General features: G+C 38.7%; 1 protein-coding gene across 6 annotated transcripts in view; it reads right to left on the reverse strand.

Annotated features, from left to right (window-relative positions):
* LOC110112274 (glycosyltransferase BC10) overlaps positions 1–24,850 on the reverse strand; it is a 69,337-nt gene that overhangs the window by 12,678 nt on the left and 31,809 nt on the right. For all 6 annotated transcript variants that reach the window (XR_003701884.1, XM_020844436.2, XM_028698048.1 and 3 more), the window contains 2 exons: positions 24,667–24,705; positions 10,321–10,386 (listed from right to left, as the gene is read on the reverse strand). Coding sequence is in view for 5 of the 6 variants with exons in the window: in XM_020844436.2 (XP_020700095.1) it covers positions 10,321–10,386; positions 24,667–24,705 (105 nt within the window). In the remaining variant the exon portion in view is untranslated. The remainder of the gene's footprint in view (positions 1–10,320; positions 10,387–24,666; positions 24,706–24,850) is intronic.

Genomic DNA, 24,850 nt, shown 5'->3' on the forward strand with positions numbered 1-24,850 from the left:
CCAAATCCCGCAACCGTTTTCCCCCTACAACCCGAGCTCCTGTGCATCTCACGTCGGCCACCTTAGGGGAGTGCCAATCCTGCCGGCCAACCTCTTAGCCGCCTGGCCTCCCCTCCATGCACACCCTTTTCCCCACCCTCAAACCGCCAGCCCCTTCCCCTCCCCCCAATCTCTTTTTCAAATGAATCAATTTGATTGGAATTCCAAGAATTTTCCAAATTGACAAAAGACACAATATACTAAGAAAAAAGCTATAGAAGTGTCGAATGATAGAAACTTCAAAATGTAGGATTGTAAATATAGAGATCTCGGATTTGATATGGAAGATAAATTCTGTTTTATCCCTAGGATTTTAAGCGACAAATTAGGAAACCCCTTAGCTTCCGTGTGCCCCAAAGGCCTTACCTACCTTTTTCTAATATATGCATAATGCCAGTCTCGTCTCATCCTCCTGAGGGGAGGTAAGATTACCCTAGTCCACTCTGATATATATTCTCCCGCGCTCTATTATATACTCTCATCCTCATCCTAATACCCTCGGACTTGTCGAGCATTTGGAATTCAAATTCAAAATTTTTTCCGCTCCGGTATTCTTCTCCTAATAACACTTTGAAGATAAATATTCGCAGATTTTTTTTCCTGACCCTAATTTCTTCTAACACCTACCAATCTGCTTTAGGGCTAGCCGCCTCTGCCCCTCTGCTATCTCTTTCCTTAGTCCCACCCAACGAATCTCCATAGTAACCCTCCTCTTGGCCGCCTCTCTCAGTAGACCACCTCCTCCACCCCTGACTTTCCACACACTACAAGCTTCTCAAGATCTGAGATGACGGATCTGGTCATTGATCACAGCTTTGCTTACAAATTGCCCAAGGCGAGGATCGACGATCACTAACTCTCTCTCCTTCTTACGAGCCGGATTGGGATACGATGGCCATAAGTAGGAACGCTACGCGTCAATCACATTTTTATTGTATCTCGACGGAAAACCATCGCGAGCTTCAACGACCAAAACCTTAGAGGGTTCCTCAATCGGGCTCATGATCCTTGCCTCACCTGCATACGCGTTATCTCCAACAACAAGGCTCCTTCGGCTCTCCTTCCTAGTGGCTCCATCTCCTTCTGGTGTGGAAGATCTTCCTCGACGCAAGCTAGAACCGGTAGAGGAGGTGTAATCCGTCAAAGCTGAACATTCTCAATACTGTAAATTTTGTGTTTGGTGTGATAAAGCTCATTACGTTACGATTCCACCTTTGTTATGATGAGAGTGTTTGGTCAATTCTTCATGTATTTCTTGCCTAAGCAAGTGGAAGACATGCTAATTCTTAAACAACCTACTATTATTTGATCAATAACTTATGATGTGTAACTTTTAATAAATATCTTGTTATACTCTGCTTGTAACTCCTGCATTGATTCAATCAATAATTAAACTTGTGAATTTTTATTAAATAAAACTAAATTAATAATTGAGTTTTGAGACAATAGGTGAAGCTCTTTGATGATTTAGATTTCATTCAAATGATTTATATTGGAAATTGTTTTTTAGTTTAATCCCGTGAATTTGGATAGATCGCTATAATAGATCCAAAAATTGCTGCATATTCTCTTAGAGAACTATTAACAAAAAATAATTTCTGGGGCTAAATTAACCACACTTTCTCATAAATCTAAAGTGCAGCGAATCAAATGTAAAACAAGGATCAAAAGACTGTAAATAACCAAAATACAGATATTATCTCCGTAAGTGTGATATGTTAATTATGAATGAATTTTTTTGTCATTCTCCTCGAATTCCAATCAAACTCTGGATTGAAGCCAATAATGGTCACATATTGAGACTACAATTTGAATGGAGTAGATGAGATTGAATTAACCAAAAACAACAATTACTATATATTAACATTTGATTTCGGTCAAATTTTAGAAAAGCTTTATAAAAACTCACATATACATGTAATGTTATGTGAATCCTAATACTTTAACTCTTTAAGAAAATTTGCAACAACATGCAACGAATTATACCCTTGAGATGCTCATTAAAACTCACTGCGCTAGCCAGAAGCTGCAAACTGATGATTTTAATCAATTCACGAAGCGCGCCTATACATATAAATCAAGCACATATGAAACCAATTGGCATATACAATCAAAATGCCAGCTCGTTAATAATAATGTGACGTTGATTCTAGATTCATCAACTTCATAAAGTTGCTTTTCTATATTATCTTCACATAAAATTTTTTGCTAATCAATCTAGTGGTCATACGACTTGAAAGTGCATTCAGAAAATTAATACATATCAACAAAAGTATGATAATTAGCAAATAGTCTATTTACAAACATAATAGGTATCCTAAAGCTACACGAACCATAATTGTTATTATATCTCTATATATGAAGGTGGTGACCCAAAAAAGCACTCTAATTCCCATATACGACTAACCATTAACTTGATGAAACATGTATGATTATTTTAGATCACGAATATCAGCGCTTGGGTGTCCACATGTACATCACTAGATTGCTTCTTCCATTGCCCTCTCCAATGGAAATTTTGCAGCTTTGGAGATGAATATAGCAACCTTGTACCACTCATTCAAAATGCTCTTATGAGCTGCACTTTGACATCACCAGTCACTTGAACTCCGTAGCAATGCTGGAAACACAACAACAACGTCATCGCCACTGCTATTCAAAATGTCTACAGTGATGACTATTGTGTCATCAAAGTAATTCTTTTAGATGGAATCTTCATTAATAGTTTTCAAGGTAAGCTAACATTCCATAAACGCAAGTTTTAGATCCCTATCAAGAGTGTGCTCCTCAGATCCTTGTTGAGCATGCTCATTCTCTTCTCACAAAAAAATGCAATTAACCTTTGCCATCCCTCGCAGAGAGATCTCATTGCTAAAGTAACTTTCAATTGTTAGAGATGCGCGATGATGCTTTCCCACACCTTAAAACATCTCCAAAGGACAAAATTTGATGTTTTGTCATGCCTACACAATATATGAAGTAGAAAGAGCCTTCTCCTTGGACTCTCTTTTTCATAAGAGAAGTTGACAATTTTTTTAAATCCTTCAATAAATGAAAATGTTAGTGAGATGACTATCCACCGGTTTAGAAGTATAGATATACGCAATCACCGGTCTCAGTTTCTTTTCTTTCTTGCTTCAAGAAGTTAGGATTATAGTTTGATTTGACGTTACATAAGTGCACATTGGAGGCCCTTGTTTTGTCCAGAAGAATATATAGTTAACAATGATGATAGAGAAAGAAAAGACAAGTTTTGAAAGCAATACGTATTTGTTTTTTATACCAACTCTAACAAAGGTGAAATTTATGTGGCCGTACAAATGCCACATTTTTTTATACTTGTTCAATAAAAGTACATGTTTTGCAGAATCAATTCTGATTAGCTTATTTTACGGTAGCAATAGATGAGCCTTGATCATGTTTACGTATTACATGGGGGCCAAATTTGTGAATAACAGGGGCCGACAACAGCCAAAAACTCAGTACGAGTCACTACAAATGACTTGATCAGCACCATTGCTCAACTCAGTTATAAACCAACTCGATACCTTGAAGAGCTTCAATAGTTGCTGAGGATTGAATTTGATAGCCAACAAATTGATCTGTCAGAAACATCTCTCTCATGCTGAATAATTTACACACAACGGTTTCGAGAAGGTATAACCACGTAGTCATTTAGGAGGAATTCAAATTGTTATACCGAGAGCTATGTTAATTTCACAGGGGATATCGAAGATTTGGGTCCTCCTATCTGTGACGGATATGTATCTCAATCATGCTTTATACCATATGTAGCGCATTGGGTCGTGTGGAGGATCCGCTTTGTTTGATTAAATGATGAATAAGAGATATCACACTACTAGTGGATGAGAACTGAATTTGAGAATGTTCCAATCCTATGTCATCAACAATGGCATTGTGACATTCGCATCTGGTTTGTGTGCGATGAAATTCATTATTATTTTGTTTGTATTTAGTCTGTTGTTAAATTAGCAATTTTGATCACTCCTTTTGTGAATTTATTCATTTAATTATATTAATTAATTCTTTAGTTTATTGTCAGTTCACTGGGGATCGTCCTCTTTATTACTTGTTATTTCATTATTCCTAGCAGTTTAAAATTATCTGTCTTTCGGTCTTAATAATTAAACAAGTTGTATCCTATGACCGTTAATTTATCCTAAAACCTACCTTCCTAGTGCAGTCTATTGATGCATCCAAGAGCATAACTGTATACATAAGCAATGAGCACTATGTCAGACATTGTAGCAGTAAGTTTTATAGGATTACGCAATTTCAACTTATTTCATGCGACAATTATTAGAGTTTATTAGATGTTTGTTTGGTACAATGTCATAATATGAGGATAAAATTTTGATACTATAAATATTGTGATAATTTGTATAGTGCAAGTGCCAACATTCCCACTACTATTCTATTTGAATGGCTAGGAATGAAACCCATCTGATTTTAATTAGATTATTCCATTATTTAAAATTTAAATGAAATTTAATGTTTATGGTGAAGGTAATTTTAATACATAATAAATTTTGGAAATACTTTTGGCTCATTATAAAAAGGGGAGAGTTTATATAAATGTGCAAGCTACATGGAGAGAGAGAGAGCGCAGAAGCTACCTACGCCTACTTATAAGGAGGTTGAGCAGTATCCAGTTAAACATATTTTCCATTCTTTAACAGGCTTTATGATGGACCATCACATGTCGTGATTCTTCTTCATATAGATCATCGTCATGTGTCCATTTGTTTTAAACGTATTTTATATGGCCTTCATCATTTTAAATGTATTATACGAAACATTATATCTCAACTTTTATTTAAATTAATAATATTTTTAGTAACTTATGGCCTTTTTGGTTCCCTAAGACTATTATGGAGCAATTCAAGACTACTGGTCTTCTCTGCATCATTTTGTGTCGTAGCAAAGATTCATGAAAGATTCAAGAAGGGAATTAAAAATAAAGTTGTTTTTCTGTTGCAGAACCCCTCTATCATCACATGATATTATTTCTCTCCATAGCCAAAACATACGCTTGAAGCTTTAGGCGCGTATTAATGAGAAATTTGCAAGAGAGAGATTTCATGACCTCGACCCAACAAACCCATATATCCTAATAAATTGTATTAGTTATTTTCCCAAGAATTATTTAACATATTTTTTTGAGCCTTTAAGAATTTTTAACAGAGCACCTAATAATTATCAATATTATAAAGAAAAAAGAAGACTTACATCCAGAACAATAATACATTCAAATATATTCCATATCAAATATTTTGTACAATAATAACAATTATCATCTATCGTCAAAAATATATTTGCTCATGATTACAAAAGAAATCATTTATCCATATACACAAAAAATACCATTGTAACCCTTTTGGATCTAGACTGTGCGCGCTTACCCTCCTCAATGTTGATGTGGGCTCCGAAAATTCGGCCCCGGCGCTCCCCCACATTGCTTTTCTTTTTTTGGCGAAGTGGAGTTTTAAAGAATTAAGTTCCGGAGTAAATTTTGAAAGGCACGATGGTATGTAGATAAGGGCGATACCCAGAGATTTCTGCCCTCAATTTGCAGGACTTTATGATATGAGTTCTGGTTTCATATAGGCGCAAGCCCCTTAGATTAATTACCCCTCTCGATAATGATGGAGAACTTTCGATTAAGGCTAGTCGCTCGATCAGATACGTAGAGAAATACGTGTTATCTGGCATATAATAACAACACGGGCTTAAGAGTTTAAATGGGTGATATTTAAAATTGATATTTCACCATCTTGCTCTTAAAGACAGATAAGGTGGGGGAATGATGAGAGACCGAATCAAGATATTCCCAATGCGATTTCACATTCCAGGGTCACTCGTGATCCTCTGTCTACTTTTCAGAGAGGTAGTCGACTCAACCTGACGAGATATCACTTATCGGCCCAATGTGTTGCTTTGTCCACAGGGGATTTTTGTAGACCTAGGGTTAAGATGTTTTCTAAAGGACAAATTTTAATCCACCATAGCTAAACAAGGGCTTTGTGCCACCTATCGATTATATATTATTTATTCATATCTCAAGAGATTTAGATGCCATTAAGGAACTTATTGGCTTGGAAGTATAACCAGTATTTTGTAGGGCACGCGATTTTTGCACGCTCAAACACCACTTCAACGCTTCTCGCAGACAGAGGCACCCTCTCGTCTTAAACTCTATCTGTGCCTCGCACTCATGTCCTCTCTTAGCTGTCAAATATAGTCCCAGTCGGTACCTCGAGCTCTTCTTGAGATAAACCATTAATCATTGTGCATATCATATATATAACATAGGTGTGACCTGTTCCTACATCTGCTTCTCGTATAAGTGTCCTAGTGCTGGCGTCCACCTCGAGACAAAATTGTTGCGAAGGCAGGGCCATATTCAGTATCAGGACGTCACGCCACTTGTGAAGGAATAGAATGAATTTTTCTTTACCGTACTGTTTTGATGAGATTATTTAATTTTAAATATTTGCACTTTGGTAGATTTTTGGAAATTTGGATTTGGGGTGGAGCTTGTTAAGGCATTTTGAGAAAGTATTTTGAACCCCTCTACCACGTTGTGATCTTCGGTTCAACACGAGCCATCGATCGGGGCGTTTGGGGTCCATTTTTATTATATTAATCTTGTCAACTCGTGACTATACTATCGACAGTGGATCAGGTTGGGTTTTGTTTTTGTTTTGGATATTTATAGACTTGTTTAACAACTGGGGCGCAAATAAAGAGGCGCGCACTCTGCGTAATTCTGTCCATAAGCGCCTCGAGCGCACGCATTGGGCACTGTTGAGCATTACACCTCGCCCTGTGTGTATCTCGCCTCAATTGCGCAAGTTATGGGTAGCTTACGCCTGCATCCAAATGGTGTGGCATCCCCCCCCCCCAGAGTATTTAGCTCGGTACCGTAAAATCTTAAATGAGGGGGTGGCCCCTGTTCTGTGCGTGTGTGTTATACTTATTCGATGCTAGGTGCTATTCGCGATTTATCTGCGCGCTCGTCGAAGTCCCCAGGTCGTGGTCGAAACTCGTTAGACCTCGCGCGGCGACATGGTCGGCCTCCCTTCTCGTCCGCCTCTCCCCGATCCGCCTCCCCGGTTACGCATCTTGAAGTGTCGTCCGCCTTGTAGGAGAAGTCCTACAAACGATTTTACGGTATTAGTGGTGTAGATCTATTGAAAGAAATTCTAGGGTTTAGATTTTGAATTATGTTGTGTGATGTGATGTCTTTTCATTAGAATGAGGAATGATATATATGCGGTCATTGCTACCTCTATAATAGTATATCTTCCCTTCCTCTGTGTATAAATACAGCGTAGTATTTCCAAGAAGCGTCCTCGCAATGAAACGCAGACCCTACTCTCGCCTTCCCTGTATCTCTATTCAATAATATGGATCTCATAACACACAGATTATATAAGCAAAAAATCAAAAACCCTAGAATTTCTTTCACTTTGAAAAGTCTAACCAAAAGAACTAAAAAAGAATAACCTTAACAAACGAGGTGGACTTTCTCATACAAGCGGACGGACACTTCAAGATCTCGAGGAGGCGGCGTCGGGAGAGCGGCTGAGCGTAGGACCGCTAGGGTTCTCGGTTTCGCGACCTGGGGGCTTCTACAGAGCGTGATAAATCGTGAAATCTAGCCCTGTGACACTCTCAGGTATAAGGGGAAAAAAAGGCTCATTTCAAGTAGACAGAGCCAGCTCAGGACACGATAACTTTATGGAGCATCGGCGCTACGAACGTACGCCTCACCCATAATTGCGCAATTGAGGCGCGCCTCACACAGGGCGAGGTGTAAGCCTCAACCAGTGCCCAAATTGCGTGCGCTCGAGGCGCTTTTGGACAGAATTACGCAGAGGCGCGCCTCTTATTGCGCAATTTTAAACAGAGTCTATAACAAAAAAAAATCATCAACAAAACCATAAAACCCACAAACCTGATCCCCTGTCGATAGTTAGACAGAGTTGACAAGATTAAATATAAATAAAAATGACCCCAAACACCCCGATGATGGCCGTGTTGAACGAAGATCACAACTGGAGGGGTTCACAAATACTTTCAAATGCCTTACAAGCTCCACCCAAAATCCAAATTTTCCAAAAATCATCCAAACCCAAAATATTTAAAATTAAAATAATTCATCAAAACACTTAAAGAAAAATTCATTCATCCTTCACAACAGTTTGTCGAGGTGGACAAATTAAAATTTACTTCAACTCATATAGAGTTAATGCCTAGTCGAAAATATAATTAAGATATATTCTCAAACAATCTCCTGCCAGTAAGGATGTGGTATGTGTCCTCTAACCAGCAGTTTTGCACCAAATCGTACCGCAGGATAAATAGTTATGACTCAGGGCCCTTTGAACCGAGTGATTTTGCGGCCAAATGGCACCACAAAATACTGGTTATAGCCAGAGCCAATAAGTTCCTTAATGGCATCAAATCCTTGAGATATGAATAAATAATATATAATCGATAGGGCACAAAGCCCTCTGTTAGCTATGGTGGATTCAAATTTGTCCTTTTAGACAAACATTCACCCTAGGTCTACAAAATCCCCTTGGACAAAGCAACCCATGGCTGCCGATAAGGATACTTCTGTCAGGTTGAGTCGACTACCTCCTCTGACTAAGTAGACCAGGGATCACGATGACCCGGGATGATGGAACCATGGGATCTTGATCGGTCTATCATCCATTCCCCCACCATTTGCTTTAAGAGCAAGATGGTGAAATTTCAATTTTAAATATCAACCATTTAAACTCTTAAGCCCGTGTTGTTACTATATGCCAGATAACACGTATTCTCTACGTATCTGATCGACGACTAGCCTTAATCGAAAGTTCTCTCTCATTATCGAGAGGGGTAATTAACTATAGGGGCTTGCGCCTATATGAAACCAGAACTCATATCATAAAGTCCTCGCAAATTGAGGGCGAAATCTCTGGGTACTGCCTTATCTACATACCATCTGCCTTTCAAAATTTACCTCGGAACTTAATTCTGTTAAAACTCCCCCGAAAAAGAAAAGCAATGTGGGCGGAGGCCGGGGCCGAATTTTCGGAGCCCACATCAACATTAGGAAAGGGTAAAGCGCCCACAGTCTAGATCCAAAGGGTTACAATGGTATTTTTTGTTATGAGATAAATGATTTCTTTTGTAATCATGAGCAAATATATTTTGATGAAGATGATAAATTGTTATTATTGTACAAAATATTTTGATATGAATATATTTGAATGTATATATGTTCTGGATGATGTCTTCTTTTTATATATTGATAATTTTTAGTGGCTCTGTTATGAATTAAAGGATAAATAAAAATTCTCTCCAATAAAATATCTTGGGAAATAACCTAATACAATTTATTAGGATATATGGGTTATGTTGGGTCGGGTCATGATAATCTCTCTCTTGCAAATTCTCATTAATACTTGCCTAAAGCTTCAAGCGTATGTTTGGCTATGGAGAGAATATAAATATCATGTGATGATAGAGGGGTTCTGCACAGAAAACAACTTTATTTTAATTCCCTTCTTGAATCTTCAATAAATCTTTGCTACGACACAAAATGATGCAGAGAAGACCCAGTAGTCTTGAATTGCTCCATATAGTCTTAAGGCACCAAAAAGGCCCATAATAGTTACTAAAAATACTTATTAATAATAAGTTGAGATATAATGTTTCCGTATTATACATTTAAAATATGAAAGCCAATTAAAATACGTTTAAAAACAAAATGGACACATGACGATGATCTATATGAAGAAGAATCAACGACTGTGATGGTCCATCATAAAGCCTGTTAAAGCAAGGAAAATTATGTTTAACTGGATACTGCTCAACCTCCTTATAAGTAGGCTAGGTAGCTTCTGCTCTCTCTCTCTCTCCATGTATGCTTGCACATTTATATAAACTCTCCCCTTTTTATAATGAGCCAAAAGTATTCCAACAATTATTATGTATTAAAATTACCTTCACCATAAACATTAATTTCATTTTAAATTTTAAATAATTGGAATAGATCTAATTAAAATCAGATGGGTTTCATTCCTAGCCATTCAAAATAGAATAGTAGTGGGATGTTGGCACTTGCACTATACAATTATCACAATATTTATAGTATCAAAATTTTATCCTCATATTATGACATTGTACCAAACAAACATCTAAATAAACTCTAAATAATGTCGCATGAAATAAGTTGAATTGCGTAATCCTATAAAAACTTACTGCTAACAATGTCTGAACATAGTGCTCATCTGGTATACAGTTATGCTCCTTGGATGCATCAATAGACTGCACTAGGAAGGTAGTTTTAGGATAAATTAACGGTCATGATTTACAACTTGTTTAATTATTTATAGACCCGAAGACAGATAATTTTAAACTGCTATGGAATAATGAAATACAAGTAATAAAGAGAGACGATCCCCAGTGAACATGACAATAAAACTAAAGAATTAATTAATATAATTAAATGAATAAATCACAAAAGGAGTGATACAAAATTGCTAATTTAACAGACTAATACAAACAAAATATACATAATTGAATTCTCGCACACAAACCAGATGCAATGTCACAATGCCATGTGTTGACATAGGATTGGAACATTCAAATTCAGTCTCTCCACTAGGTGTGGAGATCTCTTATTTCTTTATTCAAACAAGGGATCCTCCACAACGACCACAAGCAATTTATAAAGCTATGATTGAAACCATATCCTTCAGAAAGGAGGACCAAATCTTCGAATATTCCCCTGAAATTAAATACTCTCGGTAACAAATTTTGAATTCCTCCTAAATGACACGTGGTTATAACCTTCTCAAACTCGTGTGTGAAATTATTGTCACATGGAGAGTGTTTCTGACAGACATTTTGGGCTATCAAATCAATCCTCATGCAACTATTTGAAGCTCTCAAGGTATCGAGTTGGTTTATAACTGAGTTGAGCAATGGTGTGATCAAGTCATTTGAGTACTCGTAACTGACGTTTTTGGGTTGTGGCCCCTGTTATCAATTGGCCCCCATGAAACTAAACCTGCATCCAAGGCTCATCTTGCTACCAAATAAGCTATCAGAATGATTCTGCAACATGTACAGTGTTGAACAAGTATAAAAAAAATGTGGATTTGTAGGCCACATAAATTCCACCTTGTTAGGAAGTTGGTATAAAACAAATACGATGCTTTCAAACTTTCTTATTCTTCTCTTATCATCATTGTTAACTATATTCTTCTGACAAAATAAGGGCTCACAATGTGCACTTATGGTAAGTCCAACTATTAACCTAACTCTTGAAGCAAGAGAAAAAAAAGGAAACATGAGGAGGTGATTGCTATATCATCTTCACCGGTGGATAGTCATCTCACTAACATTTTCATGGTTATTGAAGATAAAAAAATTGTCAACTTCTCTTATGGGAAAAAGAGAGTCCAAGGAGAAGGCTCTTCTTTCATAATTGTGGCGCATGACAAAAATAATTTGCCTTTGGAGATGTTTTAAGTGTGTGGGAAAGCATCATCCGCATCTCTTAACTTGAAAGTTACTTTAGCAATGAGATCCTCTGAGAGGATGGCAAAGGTAATGCATTTTGTGGAGAAGAGAATGAGATGCTCACAAGGGATGCTGAGGAGCACACTCTTGATAGGGATCTAAACTTGGGTATGATGGAATGTAGCTCCTTGAAACTATTAATGAAGATTCCTATCTTAAAGAATTACTTTGATGACAAATAGTCATCATGGGAACATTTTGATAGCAGTGGCGACGTTGTTGTTGGTGTTCCAGCATTGCCTAGGAGTTCAAGTACTTGGATGTCAAAGAGTCGTCATAAGAGCATTTTGATGAGTGGCAAGGTTGCTACTGATGTTCATTCCAAAGCCTGCCAAAATTTTCCATTGGAGAGGCAAATGGAAGAAGCAATCTAGTGTACTGATGGACTCAAGAGCATATTCGGTGATCTAAAAGAATTTTATACATGTTCATGGTTAAATGGTTAGTCGTTATGGGAAATAGAGTTTTGGGGTGCACCACTCATATATAAATATAACATGTATGGTTCGCATGTAGGCTTTAGGATACCTATTATGCTTGTAAATGCTATTGCTAATTATCACTACTGTTTTTGATATTATTAATTTTTCTGAATGCACTTTCAAGTCGTAATGACCCTGACTGATTAGCAGAAAATTTTAGTGAAGATTAATATGAAAAGCAACTTTATGAAGTTGATTGAAATCCTAGAATCATACGATCACATTATTTTGTACGAGCTGCATTTTGATTTTATGCCAATTGGTTTCATTTGCTTGATTTTATGTTAAGGCGTTGTGAGAATTGATTTAAACATCAGTTTCAGCTTCTGGCTAGCGATGAGTTTAATGAGGCATTCAAGGGTATAATTCGTGCACTTGTTGCAATTGCTTAAAGAGTTAAAGTTTAGGGATTAAATCTATAACATGTTATGTGATTTTTTAAATGCTTTTCTAAGAATTTAACGAAATCAAATGTTGAATATTAGATTTTGTTTTTGGTTAATCAATTCACATTCCATTCAAATTGTAGTCTCAAATGGCTGACCATTAATTGCTTAATCTAGAGGTTTGATTGGATTCGAGAGAAGACAAAAAAATTCATCATAATTAAAATATCACAACTTATGGAAGATATATCTGTATTTTGGTTATTTAATCTTTGTGATCCTTGTTTTACATTTGATTCGCTGCATTTAATTTATTGAGAAGTGTGGTTAATTTATGCCCCAGAAAATTATTTTTTTTAATAGTTTCAAGAGAATATGCAGCAATTTTTGGATCTGATTATAGCGATTATCCAAATCAACGGATTAAACTAAAACAATTTCCAATATAATACATTTTGATGAAATCTAAATCATAGATGGCTTCACCTATTGTCCAAAACTCAATTATTAATTTAGTTTATTTTAATAAAAATCCAAGTAATTTTGATGTGATACATGCATGGAGTTACAAGAGATTAACAAGATAATTTTATAAAAGTTAACCATCATAAAGTTATGCATCAAATCAAAGTAGGTTGTTTAAAATTAGCAGTCTTCCACTTGCTTAGGCAAAGAAATACATGAAGATTGACCAAAACACTCTCAATCAAATACAAAGGTGAACGTAACGTAATAGCTTATCACACAAACCCAAAATTTAATATTGAGATGTTCAGCTTGAGGATTTACACTCTCTCTACGGTTCTAGGCTTAGCGGAGGAAGATCTTCCACACCAGAAGTGAGATGACCACTAGGAAGGAAGAGCCGAGGAGCTTGGTTGTTGGGAAGGTAACTAGAGGTGGAGGCAAGGATCATCCGATGAGGACCCACAGGGTTTTTGGTCGTTGAAGCTCGATGGTTTCGTCGAGACAATAAACAATGTGATTGACGTAGCGTTCCACTATGCCATCGTACTCCCAATCCGGCTCGTAGAAGGGAGAGAGTAGGATGTCGATCTCGCCTTGGGCATTGTAAGCAAAGCTGTGATCAATGACCAGATCCGTCATTCATGATCTTGAGAAGACTTTGTGTGTAGTGGAAAGTAGGGGTGGAGGAGTGGCTACCTAGGAGAGGCGGCCAAGAGGAGGGTACGGTGGAGATTTCGGGGGGACTAGGGAAGAGAAGGAGGGGGAGGCGGCTAGGTCTAGTTGGGGTTGAAGAAATTAGGGGAAAACTGAAATTTATTTCAGTTTAAGGAGAATCGGAGGAAAAATTTTTGAATTTGAATTTCAAATTCCAAGTGGGGATGGGGGGAAATTAAGAGGGGAAATCAATCGGGATTCCCCCTAGGGACGGCGGCATTAAGAGAGGGAGAGGGGTTTGGGGAAGGGAGTTAAGGGTTTCCTAATTTGTCTTAACTAGGGATGACGATTTCAAATCCGATTCAATTTAAATTTAAATTGAATGTCATTTGAAACTTTCCTAATTTGGCTTTTGTCAAATTTGAAAATTTTGGAATTCAATCAAATTGAATTCAAAATTTGAAAACAATTGGGGAGAGGGGAGGGGCTGGCGGTTGAGGGTGGGGAAAGCGTGGTGCAGGAGGGGAGGCCGGCGGCTAGAGGTTGGGCCGGCAGGTTGGATCCCCTAGGTGGCCGACGTGATGATGCAAGGAGCTCGGGTTGAGGGGGAAACGGGTTGCGGGATTTGGGATTAGGTGAGGCCGGCAGGTGCTTGGCTTGGAGAGGATTTGGGTGTGTAGGGAAAGAAGAAGAAAAAGGGGCCACGAACCTTGGAATCAACCGATGGTTGACGGGTCTTACTCTCACCCTCCTTGGGCTTCTCCTCTCATGAACTCACTAAGAGATCAAACAAGAACATAAAATTTCATTCAAAGTAATTCATCATCCGATACAATAGAGGAGGTCATAATATATAGGCCTAAGGAAACAAAAAGTACAATGGGCTACAACTCAAGACAACTAAAAGAAATGGTACAATCGGCAATAGCAATTAATACATAACATCAAAATAAAACTAAGCATCAAAATAAATGTTGTGGATCGTGTCCATCGATCTGCGCCTCCTGCGCTGATATACTCGTCGAAAACATCTGTCAATGTCCTCATCATTCTCTCCAAGTGGGAGAAACCTCGACCCTGTCGAGTAAGTGTCTGTAGAGCTTTCGTACAGCTCTAGGAGATCCGGGTCCAAACTCTGTAGCTCCTCTCGATCAATCCATGTGTCTTTTATTTTCGATGTTCCTTTCCAATGAACTAGGTACCTTCGGCGCCCTCCTTCCTTTGTGGAAATAATCTCATCATCTAGGATTGTTTCGATCTTCTCCGCATTTGGGTAAATGAGGCAAATTGGGAAGTGGAGGAAAGCTAGGGATCTCACCATGCAGGGTCACACGAGGCTCATTATAGAGTGGATTCTTAGGGTTAAATTCAGGACCCTCGAAGGCTACTAGATCCTCTATATTAAAGGTAGGATTTATGTTAAAACCTCTTGGGAGGTCCAGCACATAAGCATTACTGTTAACCTTTGAAATTATCTTAAAATGTCTGGCGCTTCTTGCATGCAACTTCTTTATGGAGCCAGGAGAAAAATGCTCTGGGCGGATCCGTACCATCACAAAGTCTCCAACTTTGAATTCCTTAAACCTTCTTTTCTTATCAGCAATAAATTTATAATTGGTGCTACTTTGTTCAATTTATAAACTTTCAATTCCGGCATTGTGACAGATGGTGTAGGTGTATTTTTGAAGAAATTCAACCCAGCGACCATGTCGTGCATTGAGTTTCTTTTGTGAATTTATGTAACGCAGGGCTTCGTGGTCAGAGAAGATGAAAAACTCTTGGGGCAATAAGTAGTGTCTCCAATACCTAAGGGATTGAATAATAGCATATAACTCCTTATCATAGATAGAGTACCGTTGTCGGATGTCATTCAACTTCTCACTAAAATACGCGATGGGATGTCCCTCTTGTGATAAAACTCCTATACAGATCTCAGATGCGTCGCAAGTTACTTCAAAAACTTTTGAAAAATCGGGTAGACGCATAACTGGAGCTTCTACCATTCTCCTCTTTATCTCCTCGAAAGCCTTAGAGGCATACACAGTCCATTGAAAATCTCCTTTCTTGAGGCAGTCGGTTATGGTTGTCACTATCATGCTAAAATTCATAATAAACCTCCTATAGAATGTGACCAATCCATGGAAACTCCGAACATCTCTGATAGTCTTAGGTTCTATCCACTCGTTGATTGCTCGTACCTTTTCGGGGTCGGCTGAAATTCCTTGCGATGATATTATAAACCCTAGAAGGCTGACGCTAGTTGTGAGGAACATACATTTCTTGGGATTGGCATAGAGTTGTTCTTTCCTCAAAACATCACAGACTTGGCTTAAATGGTTTAGATGTTGATCCACCGAATTACTATAGATTAGGATATCGTCAAAGTAGACCACGACGAACTTTCCAAGAAATGGGCGAAGGATTTGAGTCATAACTCTCATAAAAGTGCTAGAGGCATTGCTGAGACCAAACGGCGTAACCATCCATTCATACAGTCCATCTTTAGTCTTAAATGTCGTCTTCCATTTGTCCATAGGTCTGATCCTAATCTGATGATACCCACTCTTTAGATCTATCTTCAAGAAAAGGGTTGCTCCCGTCATCATATCTAACATATCATCCAAGTGGGGAATAGGGAAACGATATTTCATAGTAATCTTGTTGATAGCGTGGTTGTCAACACACATCCTCCAAGGGCCATCTTTTTTGGGAGTTAGAAATGCGGGGAGGGCACATGGGCTTAAGCTTTCCTTGATGAATCCCCTTTGAAGCAAATCATCAACTTGCTCTTTTAATTTGGCGTGCTCCCCCGGGTTCATACGGTAGTGGGGAAGGTTGGGCAGTGAGGCTCCGGGTACAAGGTCTATAGCATGTTGAATGTCTCGCAGGGGAGGTAACTGGTTTGGGAGATCCTCGGGGAAAACATCGGCAAAGGTTTCGAGGAGTGGTTGGACCTCTTCCAGGATGGGCTCTCCTAGGTCCTCAGTTGTTTCACGGGCCACTAGAGCATACATGGGGGCTCCTTGGTTAAACTTAACCTCTACTTCCTTCGCAGTCAAAAGGTGTAATCCTTTGTTTGACTTGTTAGGAGTGGGTTTGACTTCCATCTTATGGGGTTTTGGTTGGGAGGGTATAAGCTTAATCTTCTTGCCGTTATGCTCAAACACGCAGGTGTTTGTTCTCCCATAAATATGGACATCGTTGTTGAATAACCACGGGCAACCGAGGATAATCTAACCCATATTCATAGTCAACACATCGCACCAAATCTTTTCTTGATATCCAACAAACTCTATGGAATAAGGCTCCTATCCTTAATTTCTATGGTAGTCGAGTTAATCCAAGCGACCTTATACAAACTAGGGTGAGGTGTCATCTTTAAGTTATGTTTGGATACCATCGTTAAAGAAATTGCATTGATAAAACTTCAACTATCAATAATAACTTTGCAATTCTTATCTCCTATCTTAGTAAAGGTGTGGAAAATTGAAGTCCTTCGCCAATCGTTGTTGGGTTTGGGTTGGGACAACGCACGTCTAACGACTTGCAGATCAACAGGATTTTCTTCGTAGAATAAGTCTTCTTCATCATCGATATGATGGGTCAAGTCAGTTGTTAACCTCAATGTGTTATCCAAAGAACAAAAAAGGGAAGAGGGAAGAGAGCCGGCATACAAACCTTATGCTCGACGGATCCACAAATTCTGCCGCAAATCCTGCAGAAATCACGCCGAAATCAAACGGAAATCCCGTAACTTCATACCTGTTCAGCGCCGTTCGCGTCGCTTCTCCGCGAATCCTGCGACGACGGCTTCGATTGCCTCCCATTCGCGGCTATAAAATGAAGCCGGACTCTCTGCTCCTCTTCTCTCGTCCGATCCTCCCTCACACACGCTCGACTTCTCCTCTCCCGATCTTCTTCCACACACACGACTCCTCTCTCGTTCCTCTCCCACACGATCGAGCTCCCATCGTTGTTACCTCACGAACCCAGTCGCCCCTCTGTCGGAACCCCAGTAGCCACTACCTCAACCCATTACCTTCTCCATTGCCGAACTCCAAAGCCGGCCAAACTCCTCCCTCTGCCGAACTCCAAAGCCGGCCGAACTCCACAAGCTTCGACGCCTCAGCCTCCTCCGATCCAGAGAGAGAAAGAGAGAAGCCGAGAGAGAGAGAGAGAGAGAGAGAGTGAGAGCCAAACCTATCTGACCGAACCCGCCGAGCTCCTCTCGACGTCCCGATCCCGATCCGGCTCCCATCTCCAGCCCGAATCTCCCCTCCTGTCCGATCCTTCCTGCTAGATCGGAAGTTATAACATTTGGATCGGGAGCAAGAGCAAGAGCTCACTTGCTCTTAAGGTAACTTTCTCCCTTCACGAACCTACTCGGCCAAATCCTGTAAGCTAGCCGAATCAGAGTGAGATGAGAGGGATTTTTATTATTAGTTAATTAATATATTAATTCTTAATTAATCAATTAATATTAATCAAATTATTAATTATAATCATTAAATAATTATGAGTATAATTTATAATAAATAATTTAAATTATAATTAATTATTACTAATTAATTATAATTAGAATTAAATTTATTTATAATTAATTATAATTAGAGAATAATTATAGTTATCTATCTTGCCTCGATCCTCGAACTACGCCGCTCGACCCCGGCAGGTATAATCCCTCCTAAACCTAAACTCCGAGAACTCGTTTCAACGCATTGTCGAGACAAACGACACCTATGCACGCTTTTCTTGCGTGGTGGGAGGGAGTGCGTCCCGAGCTTGCGACGAAGCGGGTAATTCACCTGAATCTCTTCTTTCGAAGAATGTTCGGTATCGCCACGAGATTTCCCCGCCTATAGCGCTTTTCTTAGCGTAGGTGAGATGGGAACCTGGTGCGATACGACGACGAGGCTGGATACCCATAAGTACCCGCTTGCGGGAAATAACTGTTTTTATTGCAAAATACTTTCAAAAATGCTTTTCTTGCAAAAATATTTTTAAAAAATACACTGCACGCTTTTCTTAGCGGGTGGGAAGACCCTTAGTTTTCCCCTAAACGGGGAGACGCCGGGAGCTGCCGAAATTTCGAGTGAATGCTCAATACTACACTTGAACTGTGACCTTAAGACCCACGTATTTTACCGGATCATTTGAACTCAAATAAACTTGCAAGTGACTTGATTGGCGTCATTTTTAACTCGGACTTGAACTCGAATGAGTTGAACAATGGACTGGATTGACTCAAAGATCAATTGAAACTTATGGACTTGTATTCAATTGATTTCTAATAAATTCAAATCTAAGTGAATATAAAACTTGAAAGACAACAAAAGCTTGGACTTGATCCAAGACTGAGCTACAAAGAACAGAATTAGAACTTGATTGGGCTCAGACTTAAATTGAATTTGCATAAGGAGCTTGAACCATTTAACTCTATACTGGCATGAGTTAAAGCAATGATATGGTTCAAATAAAAAATAAGAAGTTCATAATTCGTGAATTTAATTAAAAAAGCAATAATCCCGAGATCAGTTGTGAGCAAGTCATTTGAAGATAGAGAATTCATATGTTTAAATATTGACTAGCTCTGACCCATGTAAGAGAATTGGAGGTAAACCTACTTTACTACAGAGAATGTAGATGATTCACCATTTGCATAATGATTCTCCGTTCAAATGATGAAGTAGTGCATGACGAATGTGGCGGAGCCTTTAACAAATGAAGATCACCCATGTATATTAAATGAGCAAAGCACTTCATAAGACATTGGAAAGCTATGATGAGTGCAATAGATCCTTGAGATTGAGCATCATCTAGTTGCAGCAAAATGACAAGCAAGAGTGATAGTAGCATCACAAGAAGCAACGACGAGACAGTTATGACTATTTCAATCAATTCATGTGAAAAGAGATGGCACCCAATAGTGAAATACACTGAAGGAAACTATGAAGAATATGGATGGGCATTAGTTAGCTCATAGCTAATGATGACTAATTCATAACTAAAGAAGGTTAGTATGCCAACAAATCCAATGATCCACTCAAAGTCAATGATGATGGAGTCATGCCAATAAAAAGTCGTCCTTCCTAATATAAATGCAAACAACTTATCTACAAATAAACGGGAAAGATATGCAGCAATATGCAAATATTATGAGTCATCTACAGAAGATCCGCTGTATGCACTATATGCTATATTGTGGACAAATACAAAAGGGGATTATGGATAAACACAAGTTCCTATAAATCATCGTAGGAGACCTGCCATATTCACCAAGTGCCATATATGAGCAAAATTCAAAAGGATTACAGCAAAATGCAAGCTCCTTCAGACCATTGTGGAAGACTCATCACACACACTGAATGTCATCTACGAGAAAAATATCAAAAGGCCACATCAAAAGCAAGCTTCCACGAGTCACTGTGGGAAACTCACTATATAAGTAACATGTTATATATGAGCAAGTAAAAGAGAACTACAACGCATGCAGTCACCTACGAGTAAGGCAGAGATTAGTTAGTGCACTACGACTACCTGCCAAAAACAAACTAGTGCACGACATCTACCTGTACGAAGCAGCAAACCACTGATCCAGCAACTGCTACAATACGCCACCGGATCTGCAATATCCGTACAAGCAGACAGAAGACGTCTCTAAAATATTCCAAAATACCCCCTGCACGTATGCAATATAATTGCTATACACCTATAGGTCCACTAAAGGGCAATATCATTCTCAACCGCATGGGCCCCAGCGGAGCGTTGTTATTGGACACACCTGACGTCTAGGATAGCTGCGGGGTTGACAAGTAAATTACAGAGTCGAAGATCTTTGGTGGTCATCAACGAGTCGACAGTGGGATGGTTCGAACCGATCAAAACAATATAAGTTTCACCGTTCATCATTTGTCTTAATACATTATATTAGGCTTAAGGCCTACAACAATGAGAAGAATTCACTATCTAAAGGGCATAAAGCCTATGAACAAACACGATCCTCTGTCACAGCCCGTAGAGTTGATAAGGTTCATCCATTTAAAGGAATTGCCCTTCCGAACACCCCGATATGGCCGTAGTTGAATGAAATCTCAACTGGAGGTCCATTCCAAACACTTTCAAATTCGCCAAAATCTTCCACAAAATCAAAAAAATAATCTCAAAATCTCCAAAAAATTCTAAAATATTAAAATGAAATAAACCATCAAAACTTAAGCAAAATCCATCCACCCTCCGCACAATTTGTTGGGGTGGACAAATTAGAAGTTTACGTCAAGTCACAAAGAGCTAAATATCCTAGTCGAAAATATCACGTAGGATCCAGTTCTCAAAACAAATCTCTTGTCAGTAAGAACTGGTACGTGTCCTCTAACCGCAGTTTCGCGCCAAATGGCACTGCCAGATAAACGGTTATGACCCGCGGCCTCTGAAACGGTGTTTTTCCGCGCGAATGGCCCACAGATAGCGGTTATGGTCAGATCAATACGCTCCTTATTGGCATCAAAATCCTTTGAGATATGATCAATAGGTTGATAAATCGAAATTCTAGGGCACAAAGCCTCTGTTTAGCTAAGGTGGATTATCAATTTGTTCCCCTTAGGCAAATACCCACCCACCTCAAGGTCTACAAGGTCCCCTGGAGACGAAGCCACCCTTGCGCTCCCGATAAGGATCCTTCTGTCAGGGTTGGGTAGACTACCCTCCTCTGACTAAGCTAGACTCAGGACCACGATGGCCCGGGACGACGGAATAACATGGGATCTTGGATTCGGGTCTATCATCCATTCCCCACCATCCGTATTTAAGTGCAAGATGGAAAAATTTCTTTTTATAAATATTAAACTTCAAACCCAATTTCAAATATCCAAATCCAATTTTCAAATTCAAACCTATGCTGCTACTATATGCCAGATAACACGTATTCTCTACGTATCTGATTGACGACTAGCCTTAATCGAAAGTTCTCTCTCGTGATCGGGAGGGGTAATTAACTATAGGGGCTTGCGCCTATAGGAAACTAGAACTCAGATCATAAAGTCCTCGCAAAATGAGGGCGAAATCTCTGGGTAGTGTCTTATCTACAAACTCATCTGCCTTCCAAAATTTACTTCGGAACTTATTCAGTTAAAACTCCCTCGCCGAATAAAAAAGGAAAAGAAAAGCGCGGCGGGGAGGCCGGGGCCGAATTTTCGGAGCCCACATTAGTCTCTTGTTCTTCTTCTTCTTCTTCTTCTTCTTCTTCTTCTTCAACCTCTTCAATGATGGTAACCTTGTACAAGCTAGAACACTACGAAGCAATGTGTCCATAACCATGGCACCTATAGCACTTGGTTCCAAAGGTGGCTTTGGGAGCGTCGCGTTCAGGGGTTTTTCCTTTAAAATCAGGATGAGGTTGGGGTTGAATATTAGTCGGTCGGTTAATCATAGGGCCAGCAGGTCGGTTTTGGGGTTGACTGGAGGAATCCCTATACAGGGTTGGGCAGGAATCTGGATGTTTAGAATGGGTCCAAGATTCTTCGAGGTCAAGCACTAAACTGCAGGCCGCTTCTAAAGTGTCAACTCCTCTAGCAAAAAGTTCATTTCGGAGATCTTCCCTAAGGCCAGCTCTAAACATAGAAAGAATTTGGGCCGGGGTAGTGGTCTCTTCTCCACTGCAACGGATCAGATGCGGAGATATACTCTTTCACAGGTCTACTCCCTTGGGTCAGCCAACCACTCCCTCTTTCCCACCAAATTTTGCTTCAAAATAAGTTCAAGATTGATTTTTTTTTAACAATAGGAGCTAATATTTAATGAAATTTCTATTATTGAATAATATATTTTTGGTGGAGAATTAATCTTCATTTGTTTGTCACTTGACAACTTAAACACCTTCTCTCAATCTTTCTTATACTTTGACTACATTCTAATCATCCTCCCCAACCACCACCAAACCCAAGCCTCGTTGTTACTCAAAAATCTCAACTAGAGTTATTAGCCAAACCGAGCAATTCTAGGACCTAGTCTTATTCCCAATCCCTCGACAGTCGTTTAAACTCCACCAAAACTTACAATCTACTCCAAATCATTAGTCCACATCCTAAGCTAACCATCCACCATCATTTCCTGCCATTTAGCCCACTTAAAATCCATTCCGTAAATAGATATTCCAAATAAACTCAAACTAAGCCAGGTGGACTAGCCTGAGATTTCCACCACTAAACCTATCTAAATCCATCCACCACAAACTTCAAAGCACACCCTAAGATATTAAAAATAAATTTGTATAGCCTTTTCTTTCCATTAATCTCACCAAAAGATTATTCACCATTATCAATAGTGTAGTCAAGTCATCCAGGTACTCCTAGCTACTACCTATGATGCACCGACACTTCTCCTCAAAGAGGCGTGCAATGTCAGACACCGTGTCTGACAAGACACTCGTCCGACACTCGTCCGACACTCCTCCGACACGTGTCGGACACACCGAAAACGTGTCCGATTAAAAATATTATATGCAAATTGGACACGAGTGTCGGACACGTTTTATGAATTTTTTAAAATATAATTTCTTGTATTTTGCGGGATTAAAACTAAATTTCTTATTTTCTATCCACAACATCAAATCAACGTCCGCACTTAATACCCAATCATTGAATATTCTCATTTTAATTTCTTTTTAGCAGTGAAGGTATTTTCATCTCTTCTCTCGGTGATTGATAAATGACATCGACGCCTGACTCTCGACGCCTGAAATATTAATTGTTGTTTTTTGAAACTTACCAAAAAAGCTAATGTACATGCACGGTACCGCTCCGTACATACTTGGTACTGCTAGGTACAAACTCGGTACTGTTAGGTACATGCTCGGTATCGCTCAGTACATGCTCGATACCGCTAGGTACATACTCGGTACCGCTCAATATCTTTCCATACAAATAACTTACGAACTTTAAAAACAAGCAAAACTTCAAAATTACTCTTACCCTGGCAGGTCGAACCCCGCTAGGGGAGAGCCCCATTGGACCCCAAAAGACCGATATATTGTTGTATTCATGTTGTCTTATTATTGAGATATTTTGATTTCACTTCATATCAATTATAATTTCTATGTTGAAGGATAGTAGTTCAAATAGAGAATATCCATTATGATTTAGGAGGAATATAATCTTCGTCTTCTATCAAGGAAAACCTCACTTTATATGACATGTGATAATAAGATGTGGGATGTTACTGGAGATGGTTTCGAGTGCCTTGATGATATGAGATTATTGGAGGTTGCAAATCTTTTTCTAGATGAACCAGAGTTGGAAGCAATGATATTCAATGATGATGATATTGATGGTCAAAAATCAACATCTAAACCTAATTCTATCATTCCCTCTATTGAATAGTTGGACCTTCATGTTGTACTAAATGATTTTTTGCTTATATTTTTGTGGTTGTACTGATATTTTGTACTAAACATTTTTATGTTATAAGCTAAACAAGTTATCATGAAATTGATTTATTATTCCTTGTCATTTTTAATATAATGTCGTCTTAATTTCTATATATTATATTAAAAAAATTATTATGTCGTGTCCACGCCGCACCCGTGTCCTATATTTTAAAAAAATGCCATGTCCCGTGTCCGTGTCCCGTGTCCGTGTCGTGTCCGTGTCGACGTGTCCGTGTCAGTGTATCATAGGTTACTACCAACAAGGTCTCATATAAATGACCATATATCCAATATTGTTTGTCATAACTTAATTAAATGCCAAAGGAAATCTATCACGTCTTCCAGTTTCTAGCTTGATTTAAATGGGCATAAATCTTAGGCCCCCAAGAGTATTCAAATATAATTTTCACAATAGTTTAGAAAATTAACTAAATTGCAAGATAACATAACCCAGTCTTGTTCTTTAAATTCTAAAATTGAGAAATGTTATTTCCATGTGATGTGAATACCATTTTATTCTATAGTTATGCCTACTAAATTAACTTATGAAAATTCAAATATACTCTCTACGTTCAATCTAAAAAAAAAACAAGAAAATTTGGACACTTACAAGTGGGCGATCCCTCCAAAACTCTGGTAATGATCTCCTCTGCAAGATTCAATGCCAAATATGTAATTAAAAAAATAAACAAACATCAATTATTAGCAGCACAAAGAACTAGTTAAGCAATGCTAGATAAATTTGTCCAATTTATGAATAAGGTCCAATGTATTACATATATATCACATTTAAC

The sequence above is a fragment of the Dendrobium catenatum genome, unplaced genomic scaffold (assembly GCF_001605985.2).
Source record: "Dendrobium catenatum unplaced genomic scaffold, ASM160598v2 fragScaff_scaffold_1038, whole genome shotgun sequence".
NCBI lineage: Eukaryota > Viridiplantae > Streptophyta > Magnoliopsida > Asparagales > Orchidaceae > Dendrobium > Dendrobium catenatum.